This window comes from Euprymna scolopes, chromosome 9, assembly GCF_053919585.1.
Source record: "Euprymna scolopes isolate OS-2025 chromosome 9, ASM5391958v1, whole genome shotgun sequence".
Taxonomy (NCBI): domain Eukaryota; kingdom Metazoa; phylum Mollusca; class Cephalopoda; order Sepiida; family Sepiolidae; genus Euprymna; species Euprymna scolopes.
This window is the reverse complement of record NC_136490.1, coordinates 13,280,620-13,306,108: the sequence shown is the minus strand read 5'-3', so window position 1 is coordinate 13,306,108 and position 25,489 is coordinate 13,280,620. Positions and strand designations below refer to the sequence as shown.

At 33.1% G+C, this 25,489-nt stretch overlaps 2 protein-coding genes across 2 annotated transcripts in view; one reads left to right on the top strand and one right to left on the bottom strand.

Moving 5' to 3' along the window:
- Positions 1–20,922, bottom strand: part of LOC145284438 (katanin p80 WD40 repeat-containing subunit B1-like) — a 209,009-nt gene extending 188,087 nt beyond the window's left edge. Inside the window, exon 1 of the mRNA XM_080133249.1 lies at positions 20,636–20,922. Within this exon, the coding sequence (XP_079989375.1) occupies positions 20,636–20,666 (31 nt within the window). The 5' untranslated portion in view covers positions 20,667–20,922. The remainder of the gene's footprint in view (positions 1–20,635) is intronic.
- A 73-nt stretch (positions 20,923–20,995) lies between these two features.
- Positions 20,996–25,489, top strand: part of LOC145284439 (UPF0598 protein CG30010-like) — a 43,353-nt gene continuing 38,859 nt past the window's right edge. The window contains exon 1 of the mRNA XM_080133250.1: positions 20,996–21,229. Within this exon, the coding sequence (XP_079989376.1) occupies positions 21,104–21,229 (126 nt within the window). The 5' untranslated portion in view covers positions 20,996–21,103. The remainder of the gene's footprint in view (positions 21,230–25,489) is intronic.

Sequence of the window (25,489 nt, the reverse complement as noted above, 5' to 3'; positions counted from 1 at the left end):
AATTTTAGTCTCAACTGTAACTTCACAACAAGTGTTTAACTTCATTAAATTCCACTAAAACTTTTTTTTTTTTTTGCGTGTGTGTGTGTGTGTGTGTGTGTGTGTGTGTGTGTGTGTGTGTGTGTGTGTGTGTAAAAAGAATGTTCCAAGTTTATTATTTCTGGCAGGGCTGTTTTGTTTTTAAAAAGTAATGTTTACCTTCAAAGCCAATATAAACATTTCCATAAAAGTTTAAAAAAAAAAAAATAAATAAATAAAAAAAAACGTCTACATATCACATGTAAACTAAACTGTGTTTATATATTTATTTTCAAATAATTTGGAATTTTTTTTAACCAACAAGTTTTTAGTATTTATCCAGAATACGGACTATGCAGAGATAATATTAAGAAACTAAATTGTTCAGATTTTTCTACAAGTTTGATTTAAAAAGAAATATTTCTGCGATTGTATTTAAATTGTTTTATATTTGTTATTTGTTTTTATTTTTAATTATTTACCGTTTGATGTGTTTAGTGATTGATTATTCCCATAAATTCATTATTCAATTTCTGCAGTATTTGATTGTTGCTTCTTTCAAACAATCTCTCTCTCTCATATATATATATATATATATATATATATATATATATATATATATATAAAGAGACAAAACGGCCGCGCACATTTTTGTATGTACAACAAAGGCTTTTTTTTCCCCAGGGGTTCTCGGGGGGGGGGGGGTGGAGTTACCATTTCTTAGAACTTTTTATATACTCCCTAGATCATAATATCTATGATTTGCAAAGAGACGTCGTGTCTACATTTATTCTGATCGACTTTTATAAAATTGGCACTATTCCTTCCTCTCGCAAAACTTAATTCGCAATCTAAATTGAAAGCAAAGTCAGCTTCTCAGCCTTTCATGCCAGGACGTCCAGAAATCAGCTTTGATCAATCTGAGGGAAACCCCTCATATCAGACAATTGCTATTCATTTGGACACTCTCTGGGGGGGGGGCAGGTTTTCCCCAACATTGTGGGGAAACAAATAAATGAAATGGCAGAAAGCTGAACTGGCCTCCAGCCAACGTTCAAGTCAACTTTTTGATTGACATCGCTAAATTTTAATGCTTTCCACTTCCTATGGCTTCGCAGGGTAGCGGTAAAAGTTCACGTTTCCGCATTCGCGTCATGGGTTCATCATGAGTTCGAACCTGCTCGCCTACTAACACTTTTTTGTGCTCAACACACACCTCCAAACATGCGGGCAACATCAGGACCCCTGCTAGTTTTACATAATTCTTGTTCGTTTTAATGTATATTAAATAAACTGAGTATCACTATAAATAGAATAATGTCCCTTTCCTTTTATGCAAATTTTTTTTAGATAAATAAACGAATTTTAGTCTTTAAAATCCATGAAACAATAAAATGTTTATTTTTAATGCACAAACAACTTTTTTTAATTCTCATTTTTTTTTTTTTAATATTAAGTTCAGTTTCATAAATTATGTTCTTTATTTTTCTATTTTTTCAAAAGTTTTCTTATGCTTTTTGTAAGAGTTCTCGCTCATTACAAACAGTGATTGCTCGAAAGATCTTGATTGCTCATATCTTGTGTAGGACAATTTTTCAGTGACTAGGTTTGCTTTACAAAGGCTATGACAAGATTCCCTTAAAACTTTAGATATGTTTATCTGATTTTAACTCTTTATGAACTGATGTAGATGATTAAAAAATTATTTATTGTTAATCTTAGTTAGTTTAAAGGGTAATGATACTATAATTGTCTTCAAACTGGAAAAAAGTATATTTCAATAAAAAAAATAAATATAAAAATAAACTAATAAGTACAAAGCTTGGTTGAATCAATTCCCACTTTATGTCGTTATATTCATTTATGACTGAACGAATTAGTTCAACCAGGTCATAAAGGGTTAATGAAATTTTGAATCATATATGAAACTAATTCAGTTTTTTAATATTTCAGCTTCTGGCTATATCAGGGAAGTAACACAGGAAGAGGGGATGAAATAAAAATAAAGATGGTGTTACCAGTCAAGCGAAAAAATACATCATGATCCTCAACTTACAGCTTTAGCTTAAAAAAGGGGGTGGTGGCTTTAGATTAAGAAATGAACAAAAATCAGTGTTGTTCCTTAGAAAAAAAAAAGGGGGGGTATAATTATTTATCTAGGGATTGACATTTCTATATCCCATCTGTGTTAAGGGTCATTCCTTCAGCATCTGTAATCAGGATAGAAGTATATTTATTCAGCCCCAACAGCCTACATCTTAGGGATTAAAAATCCCAAGGGAGGAGCAAAGAGAAACAAAATTGTCTATAATTATAATACAAGAAAATAGGCAGGATATTCTGACCCCTTAATAACTCATTAGTAGAAACAGAAATTTTTAGACTGCTTATATTAATTGTATTCACTGGACTCTTGTTATTTGTGCAACTTTTCCATAGTTTGGCCTTAGACAGTCTTCAGGCATATTGGTGGTTTGGAAAAGAAAGGAGAAAAGCTACTGGCTCTGTAGATATTTTCGTATTCTTGAAATTAGTCTGTTTTATGGCTGTGGTTTTGTATGTGTGAAAAAATAAAAATTGCAAGGATGCAAGATGGAAAGTCAGGCGATCCAGAGAGGCAGCACATATGCTCAAAAAAAAAAAAATAAATAAAAAATTACTGAGCAGACCAAGCTTAGACATTAATAGCATTTGGGAGTCTCTAATTGTAGGAAAACAAAAATTGTACAACCATAAAATTTTGGCAATGGAAGGGAAATAATCCTCTGTCGATCTTTATTAAAATTGTCCCAACCATTGTTAATCAATTTTTTCACACATACAAAACCACAGTCTTAAAACAGAAACCAACTTCAAGAATATGTAAGTATCTACAGAGCCAGTAACTTTCCTCTTTTCTTTTCCAAACAACAACCAAGATGCCTGAAGACGGTCGAAGGCCAAACTGATGGAAATGTTGCAGAAATAATACTGAAGATGAGAACAATAGTCTGATCAATATAATATAAACAATTAACCCTCATCTCAAAAATTCTAGATGTGTCTACATCAAGGCAAGAATGAGCCGTCTTTAAGTTGAAATAGCAGTTTCATTGATAAAAACTCACACTTTGAATCAATGTACTTTAAGGGACCAGTTCTTGTTATTCGTACAGACACTTGGTTCTCATTACATCACCAAAGTTAAGCAATGTTGAGTTTGGTCTGTACCAGATGGGTGACTATTTGAGAATATCGTCGGGTTGTATGTAGTCGGACATCAACAACTGCAAAAACTAAATGGTGTCATCTTTCCCGGTACGGATATACAAGCAACTGGAGAATTGTTTGTGAATTCGATATTCCCATGAAGCTCCCTCCTTCAGAGGAAGCCGGTTCAACATAAATAGAGTGAGTGCCTAATCGGTTTGGGCACGGTACATGTATTTGTGTAATCTTTCAGCATTAAACCAACCATTCTAGACAATTCTAGAAAATGTAGAGGCTGCTTACTACCAGATCAGAGTGTAGTACAGGTGCTCTCCATTAATAGTGTGACATGTAAATATATCAACCGATTTATGCAAGACACCAAGCCCAAGCATATTAGAATATTCTGTTTTTGTACCAGAATGAAGCATCTTAAACCGTCACTTTCGGTAAACCAACAAACTGGCAGAAAAAAAAAAATTGTCCAAAGAAAGCAAGGAATAAAAACAATGTAATAAAGGAATCAAAACGTTAACAAAGTTTAATTTCATTTTTTTTTGTCTGTTTACTATTGCTTAATCAATTGTTGCTGAGATTTGGAACTTATATTGCCAAAAAAAAAACAAAAAAAAAAATTTAGCTTACGATGTGGAATATAGTGTTTGTCCGACCCCTGGTTATGGTATTTACCCCGCCTTGCAGTGTTATCTATAATGTGATTTGATTGTGCATGTGTATTATACACTGTACTGTATTTTGTGACTAATTTTTTAATGCCGTATCCCGAGGTTCTACTGTATATGGATATATCTATAATGGTAGCCAAATTGAATATTGAAATGCTTATATCTTTGGTTCTATCAGACGAAACTACATGAAAATTTGCAGGCTTTTTGAAGAGTATGAGGTTATTTTATGGTTAAATTTTTATAACGATTAGTAATAAGGAAACTATATTTTCAAACCAATAAAATATGCCCAAATTTGACTACATTTATCTATATATATATAAATATATGCGTGTGTGTGTGTGTGTGTGTGTGTCCTTGCAGGCCAGCTTCAGTTTTGCTGCTCTGTGATGAATTTTGCTTGGTTGTCTCCCCTGGTGCCTTGCCAGGCCACTTATATATATATATATATATATATATATATATATATATATAATTGAAATAATGCAAAATGACTTACGTTTAGAGATTGGTTCAACTTGCAAAGTGACCAATATCACATTGGTATCGTACAACAGAGATAGCGGATGAATAAAGAAAATGTACTAAAGAACAAAATTACAAAGCCGATGACGTAGATTATATTTTTTCATGGCAATAAGTTCCCAGAAAAGGTTCCGCACACGGCAATCGAGAAATCTCATCCACAAACAACATCTCGGCAACAAAGGACATGATTTCAAGATTAAAACAAATGAAACTCTAAAATTATTCCTTTTCATTCACCACTGAAAATGTAAATAAACTTAAGGAGTGGTTACAAGATCAAGTCACCACAACTGCTGCAAGTTGTAAAACGAAACTGACATTTTGCTTGGAGCAAAAACCTTAATACATTCCACCCATCCAAGTGGACCATCATCGAAAGGTATTACTCCATTTGATATTAATGAGACAACCTGTCTTGAAGCAAGGATGCCAGGTCTATACTTTTGCAAAACTATTATGCATACAAAAATATACACCCAATAAGAGCAAAGCAGCTAATTCTTCACCAGCAAGTTTTGTCTGGGTGTCACAGAGACCCCTAATGCGGATTCCTGTAATTTAATGTTCATAATCGAAGATCCTTTTACTTATTGCAACTTTTGTTATATAAAAAAAATTTCCGTAAATATTTCATTAACCTTTATCCTTGAATGGTCTTTGGACCTTGATAAGCGGTGGGTCGTTAAGTCATAAGATGCCTGATTTTATCGCAAAACAAATTAACTTTCCTAACAGGTAAATATTTTCTTACAATTAAGAGAAAAAGGGGGGGGGGCAAAAAGGAAAGTAAAGACTCCCGGACAACACCAAGTAGGTAAAGCTAAATAAAAATAAAAGTCCCTGCTCTTGAATTTGATACAAGATTAAGGAGTAAAATAACCAGACCATTATTCCTACTGAAATATATATAATTGAGTGATAGAGATTAGTATGTTCAGTTTCTGTTTAAACATATCAAACCAACCAACTGTTGAGTAGATATACTAGATTGATGACTGTAAGAAAGGGGGAGAGAAAACACACACACAAATAGACGTACTGCTAAAAGAAGAAAAAAAAATACGTTTAGGCCGATAATTGTCTCTTCCAGTTTTTGCTTATAAATATAAACTACTTAGATACCTTCTACCTCCACCCCACTCATTAAGTACATCAACACTGTTGCCTTTAGTGAATGATAAGCGAGCTACAAGATAGAGAAGGAAAAGCAAAATGTATATTTATTAAAGTGTTGTGTCATCAGGCTGATATGTTAACAACTCAAAAAAGGGGGAAAAGAAAGATATGTTTGATTTCGACTATTTGATACGGCTTTATTTTTACAGTATTGACACGTGACCGGTTGCTGGGGACGAGCGTTGAAGAAAGTGAACAGGAATGTTTTGTCACATGTGAAGAACATAGCAGTTATCTCCCCTTTCAAATTAACTGGTCGTTTCATTAGTCCTATCGGCAAAGGTGGCGCCTTGATAAATAATAAACTCATCTCCATTCTGAAAGGAGGTCATGCCTAGGAGACAATCACCTCAGACACATCGTCTAGCCTACAACCCGGATAAAAATAAGTTCTGGTTTTACGAAAAGTATCTTTTGTTTTTTTCGTCATCACGGATATCAATTAATTCGGTGGTGAGAGATAGAAGAAGCTAGTCCATTTAACGATCACAAAGTTATCTTATCAAACCCAACTAGCAATTCGTCTGATATAACGATACTAAATTTGACTTATTTCCCCTCCCACGCTGGGATGATGTGATATAAGGGTCAGAATGTTGAATTTGAAAAGCCAGCACTTAAAGAGATAATAGAACTGAGGCCTTCAAAAAAATGCCCCGGCAGCCCCGTTGGCATTCCCTAGACTCAGGTGATTAGCAATAAACTGAGTGGGACTCCTAGAACTGCATAGAACCAAAGCCAACAGGGAAAAAGTCGTCTCAACAATGGTCGACACTGTTAGCTTTGATGTCAAGGGAAAACCACGGCTGAGTTCTACTTGAACTTTTTTCTCTTTACATTCATTTATCGGCACGAATATATTTTATTAGGTTGGTGCAAAAAATAATGTCGTTTTATATATTTAGTTGAATGTCAAAACGACATTTTTGCACCAACCTAATATTTCGATTTAATTATTTTTTACTGAAAATACCTATATTTTTGGAAAAAAAATTTATTACATTTTCACTACAAACAAGGCACAGTGCCACTTTGATGTAGGGGGCTACTATCGGGGACATAAGTTGCAGGGATACTATGTAGGGAGTTAAACAGCAAGATGTCTGCTCACATTACACTTGAACTTCTGCATGTCAGTACAGTTGAGGAAGCAGGAATTTAGAAGGAAATTCCTAAGTATAGCAGTTCTGGGGGAGAAACTATTAAAAGTAGAAGGCTTTCTTATATCTAGGGATCTCCACTGTGTAGGGGTGGAATTTTGCTGCTTATTAAGTTTGACGAGGGTATTTACGTCAAGGGGGTGCATACAAGAGCTTGTGGAGCATCCACCATTAAAATACTTGTAAAACAGGCAAACAGATGCAACATTTCGTCGATAAGGCAAAGATTGCCGCTTAGCTGAGAGTTCAGGACCTATCAGGTTGGAGACTCTCTTTTATTCTGTCCAGGAGTGAGAGACTAGTAACAGATATACCAGCTCAAATGTGATAATACTCCATATATGGGCAAATAGTCGCCTTGTAGAGGTACAGAATACTTTCAGACATAAGTAACTTTCTAGCACGGTAGAGAGAGCTCACCTTTTTCGCAGCAGCCTTGGCAATGCTCTTGATGTATCTGTTCAAACTCATGTTCCCTGTGAACGTTAAGCTAAGGAGTTTGAACAAAGTACTTTCAGGTGATGTATCTTTAGCCATAGCTATTGTTGGTCGAGAAGGGTTCTTGCAATTATTAAAGGAAATGAGCTTAGTCTTGGCAGCATTGAACCGTACCATCCATTTTTGACCCCATACCACTACAGACTGGAGGTCTTCCTCTAGGGTTTCTGACATTGCTTTGGATATGTGTTCATTCATTTTCCCCTCGGACCTGTTATAGAGCATGGTGTCATCAGTAAATATACCCATCTCAGAGACTATTTTATCAGGGAGATAATTTATGAATATCAGGAATAATAAAAGTCCAAGGATCAACCCCTGAGATACACCCGCATTTATATCATATTGTTTTGACATACAGCCATCGAGGACAACCTGGATTCTTCTTATTTTAGAAGGATTTAATTATGTTAAGTATTCGTCCAGTCACACCATAGAATCTGATTTTTCTAAGAAGACCATCATGCCATACCCTGGTATGATCTAGATATATCTAGGGCTTACTGCCCTACCTTCCCATTTTATCCAGTGCATGGTATATACGTGGCCTTATTTGTGCACTTCTCCGCAGGAAGAGAAAAGATATTTCCCCATGGGGCGTCTCTGATGTGATCTCTAATGGCATCCCAGTCAGCCTTATTGTAGTACTTTGTCGTTTTAAGCAATGGCTCTTCAACTTGGGGTCGAGAGTTTAGAGTTATGTCTATCATTATCACAGCATGATCAGCATTCCTGAGTGGACAATGGGCATTTGTTACACAATCCTCATGAACTGTTGTCAGAAATAGATCCAAAGTGAGGCTTGCTGGTCCTGACGATCTGGGAGTTTGGTCAGGAATGTTACTGTCTGTGTCAAGGAATGGGATATAGAAAAGTTATGGATGATGCTACCAGCTGTGTCTGTTTAGTTAGAGAAGCCAAGCCAAGTATTGTGTTGGGCATCAAAGTCACCAAATACATGTATTTGGGTACTAGTGTCAAGGGAGAGTGCTATATAATTTAATTTCTTTGTAAATAAGTAATTAGATGTATACAGCTAGAAGACTATATTATGGAAGAAGTGCTCAGTTAGTTTAGTCAACTAATCTAAGTTCAGTTATTAAGTTTCACTTTGTAATGACAATATTTATTCACTAGAAGATGTACCCAGCATTGCCTGGTATTAAATGTAACGTTAATGTTTTAAGTATAAAAAAAAAAAATACTTAAGCTGAGATTGAAACTAAAACCTAAAGACAGCAAGTCAAGTACGATACCCATTAGGCCTGCTTACCACAATCTTAAGTGTTTCCAAACCTACCTTTTCTTAACATAAGGAACCTGCTACGTGAACGATTTGCGCATACACAGTCACGTAACAGTTAACAAACAGATAAAAATCCGATGACCTCCCCCCATTACCAATTTTTTAATTCTTACCCCTTAGCAGTTCTTTTTCCGGATGAAAACTGATTAAGTTTTCCATATGTCTGAATACCCTATATACCAAATTTCAAGTCTGTAGATCAAAAATTCATTGAGATTGATAGTTGTCCTCACACACATTCTCACTTTTATAAACATAGATGTATAGATAATACGTACACTCATACTAACACACCAGTTCTCGCCAGATCACCAAAGTTAAGCAATGTTGAGCCTGGCCAGTACCAGATGGGTGACCATTTGGGAAGCCTAGGTATTGTATGTACCATGCAGAGTCATAGAAATTTCCAGGTTAGTATCTGGGGGCGTGTTTAACTCACGAGAGGAGATACACCCCTGAATCAAGATCAAAAACAACGGGAAACTACGGTCTTTACATGTCTTACCGAGATTACCATGGTTCTACAATTTTTCCCCCCTCGGACTGCTAGATTTTGAAATTCCCTCCTCGTTTCCCTGACTGTACCAACATGCAAAAGTTTAAATGTACTACAAACAGACATCTTGCTGCTAGACTTCCATGCAGTCACTTGCGGACATGATCCCAAATAATAGTTCCTTATATCCAAGTAACAATATGCCGTGTTTGGGGTGAATAAAAGTAGAAAATAAAATAAACCCAACTGTATACAGGTTTACTTCATTGTTGGCTTATAGCCCCAAGAGGTTTTTGGTCTGCTCACATTATAGCTATTCTCCCAAATAAGCCTAGCGGTATAATACCTATAGTAGCAAGCAACCCTGAAGCAACCGTCTATCAAGCATGCAGATAAAATAACTGCTGTAAATATTGCTCAACATTTTTGGCAGAAGTAATTCAATAAAATAAAAAAATAAAAATTTTAACAGAAAAAATATGGTTGATTGTAATTTTCTTTTAAAAGAACTGGTTACTTTCTATTTCAATCACCTAATTTATTTTGAGTGAAATGGGTTTCTGTTTTCCCATATTTTTTTAATCAAACCATATTTTAGTAAAATAAACATTAAATACATTAACTTATAGCAAATATGGTCATACACACAAGATCTGACACTTCCCAGAAAAATATAGTCACCATCTTTATAAACAAATTAAGGGGTTAGCAAGATAAGAATAAAAACTTAAATTCATAAACGTTCTTTAACTAAAAAAATTATGAACTTCATTGGATAGTCTCTTGACTTCATAAAATTTTAAAAAATGTTTTCACATTCATATTTGGATTATTCTGACTACTATTCTCATAATGGTTGCTATGTTCGCGAGGTTTATCGTTCTAACGTGCTAGAAAATTATTTATACCAAAGAGCATCCTATATCTTTACAAAAGCACAATTCACCCGTGCATGCAGTATCATTGCCACGTCTAGGCTGGTGCATTTACCATTACCTCCATTCTTCGACAAGGTCCAAAACAGTCTTCAATCTAATAGGTCCCACACTATCAGCCAAACTCCAACCTCTAGTCCCATCAGCACAATGTTGTATTTCTCTTTTATAACTTCCTTTTCATTTGCTGTTTTGTTTTATTTTATTCAAATTTTCATTAAACGCAAAAGATTCCAGTAAAAAAAATGTCTAAAAAAGAAGACACACAAAAAGTCATTTTTTTTTTTTTTTTTTTTGCATTAAAACTATTAATACGTATTTCGTTCCTATGTCCGCATTTCACATTTTTAAATTACCATGTGTCGGTTATCTTGGCTAATCAATGTATGAACGCCCATATTGCCCAACTCACCATTACCATCTATTAAACACAATCCTAAATATTAACTCCTTACGTTCCAAGTGTCAGTATGCTTTGTTTTAGGTGAAAAATAGTTTCAACCAATGTAACCTCTGATCTTTTTCAGATGTTTCATAAAACTGTTCAAAAAAGTTAAGATAAAATTAAAAATAACGAAAAAACCAGAGTATTTCAATTCTGCTTTGTATTTGTAAGTTCTTTTTTTTTTTTTTTTACCTTTCAATAGTCATTGTTTTTTAAACAATGGCCATTTAAGTATTAAGCACAACATGATAGTTGTATTGAGTTTAGTTGAACGATCAAATTATCCTGATCAATTCTACAATCTGACAAAATTGGAGAAAATCCCAATTTGTTTTGTCGCTTGATTGTTCACAAATTGATGCGGACAGATGGTAGGACATTATTTTTAAATTAACTTCAAACTGAAATACTCGCCACCAATTACTAAAGGACAAACAAATAATGGTTAATTCCTATTACAGTCACGTAAATTATTTAGAGAACGTGTGTCTTTGTATTATTTCCAAACAACTTATTTCTGAATTTTTTAGATGAGGATTTATAATTTTGTATTATTTGGATTCATCGAACTACTGTTCACATACTGAGTGTCTTTTTCACAACGTTTTGGTCGGCGTAACCTCCAACCTTCTTCACGTTATCATGTCGAACTCAAGAATTTGGACGGAATTTCCAATGAAACCCTTTATTTACTTCATGAGGGTAACATGCTCTTGTCCCATCAGCCATGACTGTATAGAAATTCGCAATTCTACTTTTCGGTCACCTGCACTGAGAATTAACCCTTCAACCTTTAAGAAAATATCACTTTTACAATTGATTTTTTTTTTCAAGTACTCTAACCACTGCGCCACGGATCCTTCGTTCTACGTTTTGAAAATGACACTCAAGATGAAAACAGTAATCCAATGAATTCAAATGATATGAACTATATTTGAAGTTCTTCATTTTTTACTTAAAGGATTTGATGGATGTTTTTCTCTTAAAAAGAAAAATAAAATGTCCGCACATGTTATGACATCAGTGGAAACCAGCCATTTGTTTGGATTTGAAACCGACGGTACGAGTGTTGTTTTTATCTTCTGTGATACATATATAATTTTTTTTCTTTATCAAGCCATGATCATAAAATCATTAGCAATAAACAGAAGTTACCTAAATAATTAGGAAATGCATAAAACTTAGGGACATCACGATAGACAATAGAGAACTCCGAAATGTGACAGTGAAACATGTTTATCCACACAGGCAGCTGATTTTTGTCTTTCTTTAGTTTCTTATCAGTTTGTTCAAGCTTGGTATGGAGCATCCTACCGGATGCCAAGCATTAACCTGCTAACTCAGGTATTCCAACCGAAAGATTTTTTTAAGATTCTGACCGTCCCTTTAATTGCAATTGCTTGAATCTCTCTTGCACTTGGTTTACCGGATATATTTGTCAGGTAGTTTTTGAAATTCTTTTTCAGGAGTCCAGTTGCTCCTATAATTAATGGGATGATAGAGATCTTTGCAATGCAAAAAGAGATTGCCAGCTCTGAGCAAACATTTGATCTGATTATGTAGTGGGTGTAACGTGAAAGTATATCGTCGCAGGTTTGGTCTGTTCAGCCACAGTACAGCGATATTTAAAACCTTGTGATGGGGCAAGAACCATGAAATAATCTGTAGGTACCGTAACAGATGCAACCGTCACATTCTGACGAGTAGACAGCAGATCTAGTCCAAGCAGATCATATACTCCAAAGCAAAAGAACATGTAGCATATTTGATGGCACAATGGTGTGACGCTCAAAAGAATCAGCAAACACTAGGGACCCATATTCCACATAAGGGACGAATCATTGCCTTATAAATAAATATAACGATCTTGTTTGTGAATTTTTCTTATTTGAGCATTCTGGCGAGGTTCACTCCCACCTACTATATTTTCGGCCCTTACTTGCTTCCATGCGGTTATGTACTTAGTGCTTGTCAAGAATAAAAATATGGTTTGTTTTACAATCGACAGAGGTATGAAAAAGTGGGCAAAAAACAAATATATAACAAATAAATGTTACCATAAAATTTATTGGGTTGGTTTCTACCAGTATTTTTTTATTTTTAAGCCATTATCAAGATTTCAAAGATGTAAGAGTCACACTGTGGCAATTTTAGTTGTCACATAACTCTCAACACTACTTGATTTTCGAACCAAATAAACGTTTTAAATTAAGTAAAACCACTAAAAACTTATTCGATGCTTATGCAAAGAAGTTACGTGCTATTTTTTAAAATAGTATTTTCAAGTTAAATTCAAATTTTACGCTCTCTTTTTTTTAAATTAAATTGTTAGGTGAAAGTACAGGATGGTTATACTCCTGTCCATGTTAAGAATGGGTTTCTAAATAATGATTTCAGCAAAGGAACTGCTCTGCATAAGTACCACTTATTCAGCTAGGTAGAAGAGCAACGTATCTTGCATTTGGTAACATTTATTTGTTATATATTTGCTTTTGTTTTTTGGGGGGTTTTTTTGCTAACCTTTTCGCACGTCTGTGTTTTAAAAACAACCCCTAAAAATAGCTACTGCTTCTAATTTTAGTCAATGATCGTTACGGTAAAGTAAATTGACTTAAAATGTCTTTTAAATATTTTTTAGCGCAAATAGGTCACACATAAGTGGACAAAAAAAAATTTTTTTTTTTTTTTTTTACTAATTTCCCAACAATATTTCTTTTTCAGTAACCGTAATGATTAAAGTTTATCTTTGTTCCTGTAATAACCTCTACTTAAATATAAAAGACTGTGTGTGAGAGAGTTCCTTATGGACTCTGAAACAGCTGGGCCAATTTTTATGAAATTTTACACACATCTACTTTGCGTCTGGAAGTGTTCTTAGTTTTGTATAGGAATGCATCGAAAATCGTTAATCAACAATCGAAATATAAGATTAAAGAAGGAACAGTCAAATTTTAACCAAAGTTAACATCACAAGTGAATTTAAAAAGTTTTATTACCGCACAAGCAGAAGAACCCGGCGTATAAAATCAGCAGTAGGTTCTTTGATGATAGAGGCGCGTTCGAAATGAATATTTCTGTTTAAGGCACAATTGAACAACGATACTTGACTTTTGTATTTTAAACTTTAATTCAAGCCATTATATATCTATACTCCTATAAATTCGTTTTTCTTTTGTGTGTATTGATATTCATAGTAAAAACCCATTTCTATTTATTTAAAAAGAAAATACAATTTTCTTATATATGGTTGTGGAATTGCATTCACTAGCAAAAGATCTAGCTAATTTGCATATTCTTTTAAACATTTATTTTAATTCCCTATTAGTTTTTTCGGTTTTCTATGGGATGATCATATTTAGTTAACTATTACGTGTAATTCATGCAGATATTCTACATGATTTATACTGGCATAATATTTGCGTAAAATGTTTACAGTAAACACAAAATTGTTTCCATATATATTTATGTATACATATATATTTTTGTTTAATCTATAAAAGTGACGTGTCTGTGTGTGTACATTTTCCTACGCAATAACTGTCAATTTTCAGTTTACAGACTCGAAATTTTATATACAGGGTTCTGAGATTTGGGAAAATCTTTGTGATCTGTGTTCGACCAGAAATTTGACTGTTAAGGGGTCAAAGTTCAACGATTTGACCTTTGAGAATTGTACAAAACTCCTTCGTCAATTTTGAGTCTAAACACTTGAAATTCTAGATATAGGTTCGCTGGACATGGATCTAACTTAATAACTTGATTTGAGCCCAAAACAATAAATGTTTGGGATCAAAGTTATAAAAAAATTTACCGCTTTTTTATTTTTTTTTTTGCTTAACATACACCTCCAAACACCTGGGCAACGCCAGGCTAAAATGCTAGTATAAAATAATTTTATAAAATTAACAGTAGGTTCTCTACAGTGCAATGTAGACTACAGTGTATTGTGGAATAATTCACTGCGAGAAAACATGTGAAGTTTCCTCCCGGCGCACAACAATGTGTCCCCAACTAGAGCAGGCAATCAATCGATTTATTGAAAAATGGGCCATTTCACGGATTTCGATGAAGTATGGCGTGAAATATTCGTTGATCCTCATTCAATTTCGGGCAACGTTGGGTCTCCCTGCTAGTAAATAAAAGATTCCCTGTACTTTAACTAAGACAATTATCAACTCACCAAGCTTTCTCTTTGTTTAATGGCAACTATATTTTTCGACCTAATTTATTTCGGCGTTGCCGTTTCACCTGTATACTGAAATTCGATTTATCTTGGCCTTGTTATTTTTTCTTCCTAGATAATGATTTAAGTAAAAATAAGTTATTTGATATTAAAACCAAATGTATTTTAAATAATTTAGGTGACTCAAATAGGAATTCAGTCTAATAATCATATTTAAAACATGAATAAATAAATAAAACATTTGGTTACTAAGGCCGTCGCCATGTAGAACTTGATTGTTTTGATTATATATACCAAGTATATATGACAATTATTTGATTTTTACTAGATTTTTAAAACATATGTTTACGGCCTCAAAAACGTCACTACAGAGGACCGATAATGTAAACACGATTTTGTCTCGACTTTTCATTATTTTTGTGTGCTGTAAAAAATTTCCAAAAATATTAGTTTATTTGAAGCTTCTTTTAAATGGTAAAAGTTAGGATGATAATATTAAATTAAATTACAGTTACATCGTGTTACATATGGCGGGGGCCGCGGGGGGTAAAACCGTGGCGCGCGTTGGAGATACCTAATATACTTAGTTATATATATAGTTTTTGGAAAACAGGACTCTAGCAGAATGCTCTATTATAAAAGAAAAATTCCGAAAATAAGAGCGTATTATTTATTTACAGAAAGTTTAGATGAGATAAGTCATTGGTACTGTTAGGTTTCTCTCGCGAGTAAGTGTTGATGTCCTCCTACATACAGCGCCTGGTATTCCTAAATAGTAGTCACTGCGGTCCTGACCAGACTCAACGTTGCTTAACTTCGGTGATCTAACGAGAACTGGTCTGTCAAGGTGGTTATGTCGTATAATGTGGATTCCATTCGCGAGGCTTAGGCCATCATCATAATTTAGATGTCGAAATGGCTCTATTCGTTTATGAAAAGTTTTGTATTGCGTCTCTAATGGTAACTGGGCTGGTGATTTGATCGGATTGTTCCTAAATATAACGACAGCTGTTTTTGTTTTTTGTTGTTGTTTTTTTTTTTCAAAAATATTTCTTGTGAACAAAAATAACAAAAATAAGGCATTAAAAAAATAAAACAAATGATTAATGAATCCTATTTCAAAGGATTTAGTTTTTGACTATACGAAAATCTTCATTTCTTTTGTTACCAAATAAGATTAAAACATCTTTTTTTTAAATCCTAAAGGCAATTTAAATAAACTGTTCCTCAAAAAGGAGTGGGCGAGGGTGATTGTTTATACATTGTGTTTTTTTTTTTTTTTTTTTTTTTTTTGTTTTTTTGCATTTTAGTTATTTTTCTAATCCATTGTTTATCAATTAATGTTGCAAAAAGCGAAGCATGTTTTTGGAATGAATGGAATCTAAGGAAAGAAAAAATGTACTTTTCTTTCTGATTCACAGAAAGAGGGAGGGGGTAGTGGAAACATGATGCTACTGATCATGATGGATAACGATTATCATTATCAGTTATCAAGAACCTGACACGCATTCTCCTGTCATCAGTTCAAAAAGAAAACAAATTCTTTTGTGTAACAACTCGTAGGAGGTTTTTAAGGAAATTTTACAACTTATTTTATAAACTCGATAAACTCAATAGTGTAGATATTGGTGAAGAAATATCTTTTCGATTACCGTTTCCACTTCATTTTCGGTTGCTCCTTCGTTTTTACTTGGACTGTTATGTATCTTTTGTTTATTAAATAGGTAAAGGAAGCCCTCCCTTTCCATGTTAAAAACGATTTTCAAAATAACGTTAAGAAAGACCATTCTTAACATGGGAAGTCAACCGGAAGTGAAATGGAAACTGTAATCGTAAAGATAACCTTAACCGAAATATGTAAATCACAGCAAAATGGATTTTATTCATTAATCCCAAACTTATTGCTACTTAATGTCTTGCTTGAAAATAAAATATTAAAATATCAAGAAAACTGTCTGAAATGTATATTTTTTATAGGTATATAAAATAGGTTGAGGAGGACAGATTTTTGGCTAGGAGCAAAGTGTAGTATCTGTTCTAATACTGCAATCCATGTGTAATACTGTAATGGGGCTTTTACTTTTTTTTTTTTTTTTTTTACATAGTAGTCACCACATATCAAGGCCCGGGAGCCACTCGGGGATCAGGGTTATTGCATGTACAGTAATCAATGGGATAATATCGTAGTAATCGTTAATAATGGAATGGAGATAGTGTCTTAAGGGGGCGGTTTATCAGGAACTTGTTTATATTGGACTTGAAGATATCTAAGTTGTAGTCAGGTGGGAAACAGGCAAACGGAACAGAATTCCACATGTGTGCACTTCTAAGAAAGAAGCTTTGTTCATGGAATCTACGTTTTGATTGTCCCAATCAAGAGACTCTTCGGGAGAGTCGAATTTTCCCTGCATTAAAAAGTAACCTTGCGTCAAAATTGTTCGCGAGGGAAGGAAAGTAAAAGGTTTTTGAAAATACAGAAGTAAAGAAAACCACTTGGTGCTTGTTAAAATATAGTCGGCAGACTGATTTTTTTTAATATGTCGTTTTAAGCAGAAACAATAGCATGTACTTAATTATCATGCCGAAAATAGTAGTATATCAAAAAATTACGAAAATTCATGTAGAAAGTTATTCATAGTTAAAAGTATTTTTTTATGGGAAATTAGGTAAAATTTCATTTTTCTTAGACGTTATACAAGTAGACAGTAAGAGTCTACACATATGGGGCATAACTCAGAGCGAATATTTTAGAGATCACTTGCTCATGTTTGCAATAGTTGGTGTCTATACTGATAGGCTTTATTTTACTAAAAACAATAGTTGTTCTACTTGATGAATTTTCGTAATTTTTTAATATATTACTATTTTCGACATGACAAGTACGTAATATTGTTTTTGCTTAAAACGACATATTTAAAAAAAAAATCGAATTGTCAACTATCTTAAACTTTACCATTTTTGGTTTAAAATTTTTACATAAAAAGAAAAAAAATGTCTTAAGTTGACTTTTCGGACTACTATTTTCATTTTTCGTTGTTATGAATATCCAAACAATGGAATATATCACATACAGGAGGTACAAAATATATATTAATACGTCAGTTCATCCGCGAGCAGTGAAGGAAGGAGAGGTTCTTCTAGATGGGTCAATTTTAATTTTTGGCCCAATCCAAAGTGACATTTTTGGGGAGCTGGATTATCCCTCACATTAAAAACTGATATTGTTTCTAACTCTGCCTTCGTGGGAAGGCAAGTAAAAATAGACGGGGGCAATAATTTCACAGAAAATACGTAGCAGAATTTTGATGATCATCATGCTTATGACGACGACGAAAGAAAAATGTAAATTATTCATGGGCCAAAATGAGATTGTCACGTGGACATCTTTTTTTCCACCATGAATTCATTTAATTTTAATCAGCGTTTTTTTTTTTTTTGTTTGTTTTTTTTGGGGGGCGGGGGGGATTGTGAATAATTCAACTTTAAATAAAATAGTTCTTATCCAAAATTCAACTGGATTAAAAAAAAAAAATAAAAATACAGAAAAATCGGTGCTAGTGCACTTACTGATCCGCGCTATTTTTTAAAATAGTATTTTCAAGTTTAATTAAAGTTTTACGATATCTATTTTTATTAAATTGTTGTTAGGTGAAAATACATAACACCCTCCCATCGCCATGTTAAGAATGGCTTTTTAAATAACGTTATTTCAGCACAGATCAATAAGTGCATGCATGAGTACCGAAAAATCTTTGATGTACGTCCATATCACGGTACGAAAATGTCATACTCTAAAAATCATGTAAATTGATCTTTTGAAAGAGAAAGAGAGAAAATGTTTTTTTTTACAATCTTTGGCGGTTAAATAGTATATTGTAGATATTACAAGACAAAATTTTAAATCTCAGTAGTTCGGATTTAGTTGTTTCCATTTATGGCGGATTAAAACAACGTCTCGATTAGTCACAAACTTCAATTTTCTTAATTAAAAAAAGAAACAAACTACTTGATCAATTTTATTGGTTTTTGGAATATGACATTTTCGGTCCTTGATGGGTATATACATCAGGATTTTTCTGTGTGTGTGTGTTTTTTTTTTTAATAGGTTAATATTTTTATCATGTAAAGACAGAGCGATCTACATTAACATTTCGATTGTCTGTAAGTGTGTCTTACTGTGTCTACTGTCTCGCCTATGAATGAACGTTCTTTTTTCAACTATTTATCGAGTATTTATTGAAATCAAAAACTGAAATTAGTAAAACAAAAAGGATTTTTTTTTAATTGTATTTATTTTTAAATTTCAAAGTGAGGAAAGAATAAAGATAAAACAGGTGGTCATTTATTTCTGTTATTGCCATTTACGAGACGAGAGAATATGTTTAAAGATGAAAGAAAAAAAATATTTCGAACGTCAAAAACGAGATTTATTTTCATCACGGATCAAAATGTTTTTTTTTAAGATACAAAAATGGGTGCTTGTGCACTTTTGCCACCGCGCTATTTTTAAATACTTTCTTTTCGGGTTAAATTAAAGCAGCTTCACGATATCTTTTTTTTATTATTAAATTGCTAAGTGAAAAAAGTACGGAATAGTTAAAAAAAAAAAAAAAAAACTCTCCCCATGTTAAAAATTAACGTTATTATTTCAGCACGGTGGCAAAAGTACCAAAAAAATCTTTTAAAAAAAATTGAAATAATTGTCATAAAATTAAAGAACGAAGAAAAATCGAAAAATAAAAATGCCAGTCGTAACAATAGCTGAAACGTGGTTATATACAAAAAATAACGTTTCATATACCTATGTGTATGTACTTTTTATTTGTTTTACATAAGCATTAATGTTGCTACACATTCATGAGCATGTTTCGGTCAGCATGAATGTGTAGCTAAGCTACATATTCATGCTTAAACAAATAAAAAGTATATCTTGCCCCACTTCGGTATTGAGCACTCTTGTATTAACCTCATTCAAACTTCATTACGTCTAGAAAATATTGATCTGGAATTTATAGAAAATACTAATAATATGTGTGTATCTTTGTCCAAGTTCATGCATCTTGGTAGTGCTTCGAGAGAGAGAGAGAGAGAGAGTACCCTTATTGGTCCGAATATTTCAGATTGCGATTTAGGGAAACGACAAAAAATAAACGAACCGAACAATCAATTAGTACGGAATGAAACAACTTCATTTTTCCCTGATTTACGATTATGGTCAATTAATCCCTTGTTCTCTGTGTTAAGGGTACTTCTACAGAATGTGAACCGAACTGGGGTTTTTTTTTGGGGGGGGGGGTATATTACTCTAATTTAATTTTTAGGTTTAGTTCGGCAAAGGTTAGTTTCGTTCGGTTCAAATTCTGTAGAAGCACAGTATTAGCCTCAACCTAGTGTCGTCTGCCTTTTTATACATTTATTTTATTCATTTTCATGTCGTTCAAATAATTCAACTGCTTTGGACATTTGCAATCGAAAACATTCTGGCCGATGTTGAACTTGATTGCCACTCAAAAGCACCTGTATATTTCCCTGATTGTATGCATATAAAATATATCTTGCCATAAAGTGTGTGCAAAACAAATATCCCGATCGTAGTTGAGAGCGACCTGAAGACTCCTTTTCCGTTAGATGTAGGGGAGGGCGCCACCGGCGCCACTCCTTTTCCTGGTCCACTTACCTTTGGTACGCACCTGATAATACTTAGTTTTATAAGGAGGCACCAAGTATCATTTTTTCCCCCCTTTTTAATCATTGGTGGGATTCAGTCGAGTATTGAACCCCAATCTACCGGGTTATTCGAGCATTCATCATTATGCTAAATGGGCCGGTAAATAGATTTCTTAATATTGTGTATATATATATATATCTTGTGCAAATTATATGTGCATATATATATATATATATATATATATATATATATATATATATATATATACGCACGCGCGGACACGTTTGTGACATATAAGAAAGATACAGATAAATATAGAATGCTGTATGAATATTTTTACTTACCTAATTTGAAAACTCGGTCCTCCTCGGCCATGACCTTTTGTAATAATTTATTTATTTTTTTCCTTTAACACGAAAAACAAGAACAGCAAATTAATCCAATGAAGTCACAGATGTCGAATGGTTGGTATCCATTTTTAAGTGCCACCAAAAACCATAAATATTTGCAACATACAACAATTAGAGGGGGCTTTTTTTCGACTCCTTCTTTTGTCAACGACTCAACATTTCACCACCAAGATTGAAAATCAATTTCAATTCGGGGGAAAGGACCGACACACACAACCAACAAGCATTATGATTGGACAATTCCTGAAAAACTAATATACAATAAGCCAATAGAATCGTTTGTCTCATAAACAGTCTCGGTTGACTAATCACGTGGTACTCATGTTAACCGAAATGGCGATATTCATATCGAAAGAAAAACGTTTTAAAGCTGAATGAATAATTTTGCTATCTTTAGTAAACATGCGTCGCTTGTTAACCGCATCGACTGGTCTACTTCGTCCGCTCAGAGCTGTTCATTATGTACAAGGCCAATCGCCAGAACCTAAAGTGCGAGAATATTTTTATTACATTGATCACCAAGGCCAGGTAAAAAAAAAAAAAAAATGATTAGGTTATCTTTTAAAATTTACACATTAATATCCTGTTAGTTCCTATTTCAGTCACGTAAATTATTTACATTAAAATGACTTTTTGAGACTACTTTGAAACTACTTTATTTTTACTTTCACCATGATTTGGTAAAAAATATTAAAAACAATAGCGGGTTTCATTGTACATGTGAAACGCCGAAAATCAAAACTCTACCGAAAAATATAGTCGCCATCTTTTAAATAACCATAGAAAGAGGCTGGCTAGGGAGGAATGATAACTCGTGCTCATAATCTTGTCATTAAATCGAATTATCGCTCTGCTTTGTTAACCACTTAATCGACTTGTTTGTGAAGATGACAACTATATTTTTTCAGTCAAGCGTTTTGATTTTGGGTACTACTCCGATCCGGACGTAAACAATAACGTTATTATTTAAAAAGCCATTCTTAACATGGGGAGGGGAGGGTGTTTTGTACCTATTCTATACTTCAACATTACAATTGAATAATAAAAAAAAAAAGTATCATAAAACTTTAATTAAACTTGGAAATACGATTTAAAAAAATAGCGCGGATCAGTAAGTGCACTAGCACCTGATTTTGTTTGGGGGTGGAGGAAGGATTCAACCCGATTAATATGAGATGAAATAAAAAGCATTTAAACTACTTAAAAACACCAAAACAATGATGAAGGTGGGTTGCAAAATAACGTTTATTAGGTATGGTAACATTTATTTGGGTATTATTATACAAACACCGTGACAGCGTTAGAGTTAGGGGTTAGGGTTAATTCGCTGTCACGGTGTTTGTATAGTTTTACCAAATAGGGAAAATTGCATTTTTCGGAAAACTTTTTTTTACTTTTCGGAGACGTTTTATGTTAAAATACGATGAGATTTCAAATACAAGGGACATAACTCAAAGCTAAAATGTTGTCCACCTTTAAATGGCGACTATAGAGAGATAAATCTTGTTTTACTAAAAACATCATAGCAGTTTTTCTACTAGATAAAATTTTGTAATATTTGGATATATCACTGTTTGCGCCACGACAATTTATTAAGTAATGTTATTTTTGCTTACAAGGAGATATTTAAAAACTCGATATCTGTCAACCCAATTTTTACAAGCACTCTGTTTTTAATGATATTTTGTTGCTAAAACATTCAAGTAAAAAAAAAAAGAAAAAGTAAGTTGTTTTCAATGTAAATATGAAAATCCGATAGCAGAAAAAAAAACAAAAAAAAACGTTAATTCCATTAACCATTATAGCGCCAATGCCCATCCGTAGAAATTGACACAGAAAAAGTAAACACGAAATGATGACGTTGCTGTTGTTGTGTAAAGCGCTGACGCTTTACGCAAAGCTGTGGAGGTGCCTATTTTTTTGGAATAATACTAAAATTCATTTCATTTTAAATAATTTATGTAATTAAATTAGGAATTAACATTAATGTCCTTAAAATACATCACTTTTAGTTTGTATGGATAACTAAAGAACAGGTCAAAGTATAGTTGTATATTACACTTTATCTGCTTTGATGTACATACGCGTCACTCAGTGTCAGAAATTTTGTGAAAATAGCGAATAATTCCACCCCATCTTTCCAAGCTTATAACTCCTCGAAAAATGCAATTCAAGCCCTAATTTTTTTTTCAATTAAAGGAGCAAGGACCAAGATTTCATTAAAAAAAAAAAAAACGTGTTTTTTTTTTAAAAAAGGTTTTAAACTTCGGACTTTACAGGTAAAATTCTACGAGAACACGATGTCCGTTTTTTTTTAAATTTGAATATATTATGTATTGACCTTTTCTCTTCAATTTGTGAGTAAATAATTATGTACTTATCCGGGTCTAAATTAATTATTATTAGACATTTACAAAATTGGAGGCGTGAATTATTCGACCCCCTGTCTTTCCAAGCTTATAACTCCTCGAAAAATGTAATTCAAGCCCTAATTTTTTTTTTCAATTAAAGGAGCAAGGACCAAGGTTCCATTAAAAAAAAAAAGAAAAAACAAATAACGTGGTTTAAAAAAAGGTTTTAAACTTCAAACTTTACAGGTAAAATTCTACGAGAACACGATGTCCGTTTTTTTTTTAATTTGAATATATTATGTATTGACCTTTTCTCTTCAATTTGTGAGTAAATAATTATGTACTTATCCGGGTCTAAATTAAGTATTTACTTTGTAATAGACACTTAAAAATTGGGATGGGGGGGGGGGAACTGTGAATAAAAAAAAAAACGTTTGTCTAAAATATTATATTCGATTTATTGGAAAGAACATAAAATTTCACACTGACCCTGAAAATATCGTAAAAATAGAATCAATAGAAAAATTTTGATAGATTTTTAAAGTTTAAAGATTGAAAAATATTGAGTTCGGAAAATTCATTACTGTTTAAAAAAAAAAAAACAAAAAAAAATATTTCTATTACTTTTAAAACAACTGTAATAGTTTATTTTGGAAGTATAATCCTTAAAAAAAATACATAACCCACTTTTAACAGAGAAATTCCGAGATTTTTATATTGTATTCGCAGTTTCGTGTTAGGGGTGTCAAAAATTCCTACAAAAATTCTGATACTGCTACGTCAGTGAACAGAGATGCTATATTCTAAAAATCATGTAAAATGATCAAGTAGATTTATTTTTAGTTAGTAAAATCAAATTGTGCAATTTTTTTAGTGATTAATAATAAAATAGCACTGTCCGTAAATCTCTGAGTTGTCGGCCTTTGAATTTTAACACATTTTACAAAACATTTTCTTATTTAAAAAAAAAAAATAGTTCATCAATTTGTGTGATTTTTGACATCTTCATTCAGCGACAAGTTAGGTATGCCGCTAATTTTCGACACATAAAAAATACAAGTAAAAACTAGAAAAATGAAATTAATTCATCGTTATTTTTACTCTATTGGAGAAGGATTGGAGTTTAACTCCCATATATATAAACATTATTTATTTTACACTTCATAAAACTGGCGAAATTTGATTTGAACACCGCAAAAGGACGAAACCTTTAAAATATGACAAAAATATAAATGAATAACAATGTCGGCAAATTTTTCATCAATACAAGAAAAACAGCCAAATTTACCATTAAAATATAGGAAAAAAACTTAGTACAAATATACATTATACCTTGTTAAAGTATTAGGTTAAGCATTAGTCAAGTGAAATATAATAGTAAATGTCTTACCTTTGGCTTGAAATATTATGAAAAAGACATATATACATGTATATATCAAAAAAACGTATCACTTTTAAGCAGACGACACCTAAAACAATTACCTTCCGGTATCTATGGATGGCTCTAAGAGACAGCATTTCCTTGTTGATTTAACCTTCAGGCTAAGATCAGTGTCGTATCTGTTCTGGTGCTATAGTTCACCTTTTCTGTCCTCTGTCAGTGGAGGAGAAATCCTTCATGACAGAGACTAAAAACTGACAGAAGTTGAGTAGGCAAAATTTTTAAACCAATATATATACGCATACATAAATATATATAGAAAGAGGTTTGTGTTTACTATAACCTTTTTACGCAAATATTACGCAAGTATAAATCGTAGAATATCTGCATGAATATAATTACACATAATAGTTAACTAAAGATGATCATCCCATAAGAAAACCGAAAAAACTAATAGGAAATTAATCAAAATAAATGTTTAAAAGAATATGCAAAGAATATGCTAGATCTTTGCAGATGAATGCGATTCCACAACCTATACATAACAAAGTTGTATTGGCTTGAATTCTCTACTTACACAGATGCAGCTTCTCTATATCCCATTCCCTATCACAGACGGTTACGTTTTCGACACGTTTCCCAGATCAGCAAGATCAACATTCCTCACTTCTAGATTTATTTCTGACCGCAGTTCCCAATTGAATGTATCACGAATGCCCATAGCCTACTGGGGAATACGGATCATGCTGTGATAATGGTAGAAATCGCCGTTAATTCTCAACCCAAAACTGAAGACATTGTTCAAAACGACAAGGTATTATAAGAAGGCTGACTGGGAAGCCATCAGGGATCTCCCATGGCGAAATATCTTTTCTCTTCCCATTGAACAGTGTGCAAATGAATCCACTGAATGGTTCAAAACAGCAATTGGAGCACATGTTCCCACGTGGAAATTCTATAGCAAACCCCACTCTCCTCATTGATTTTCTTCTATCTGTGCAGCTGCCATTGCACAGCGGCAGCACATATCCTGCAGATTTAACCGACATAAGTCCA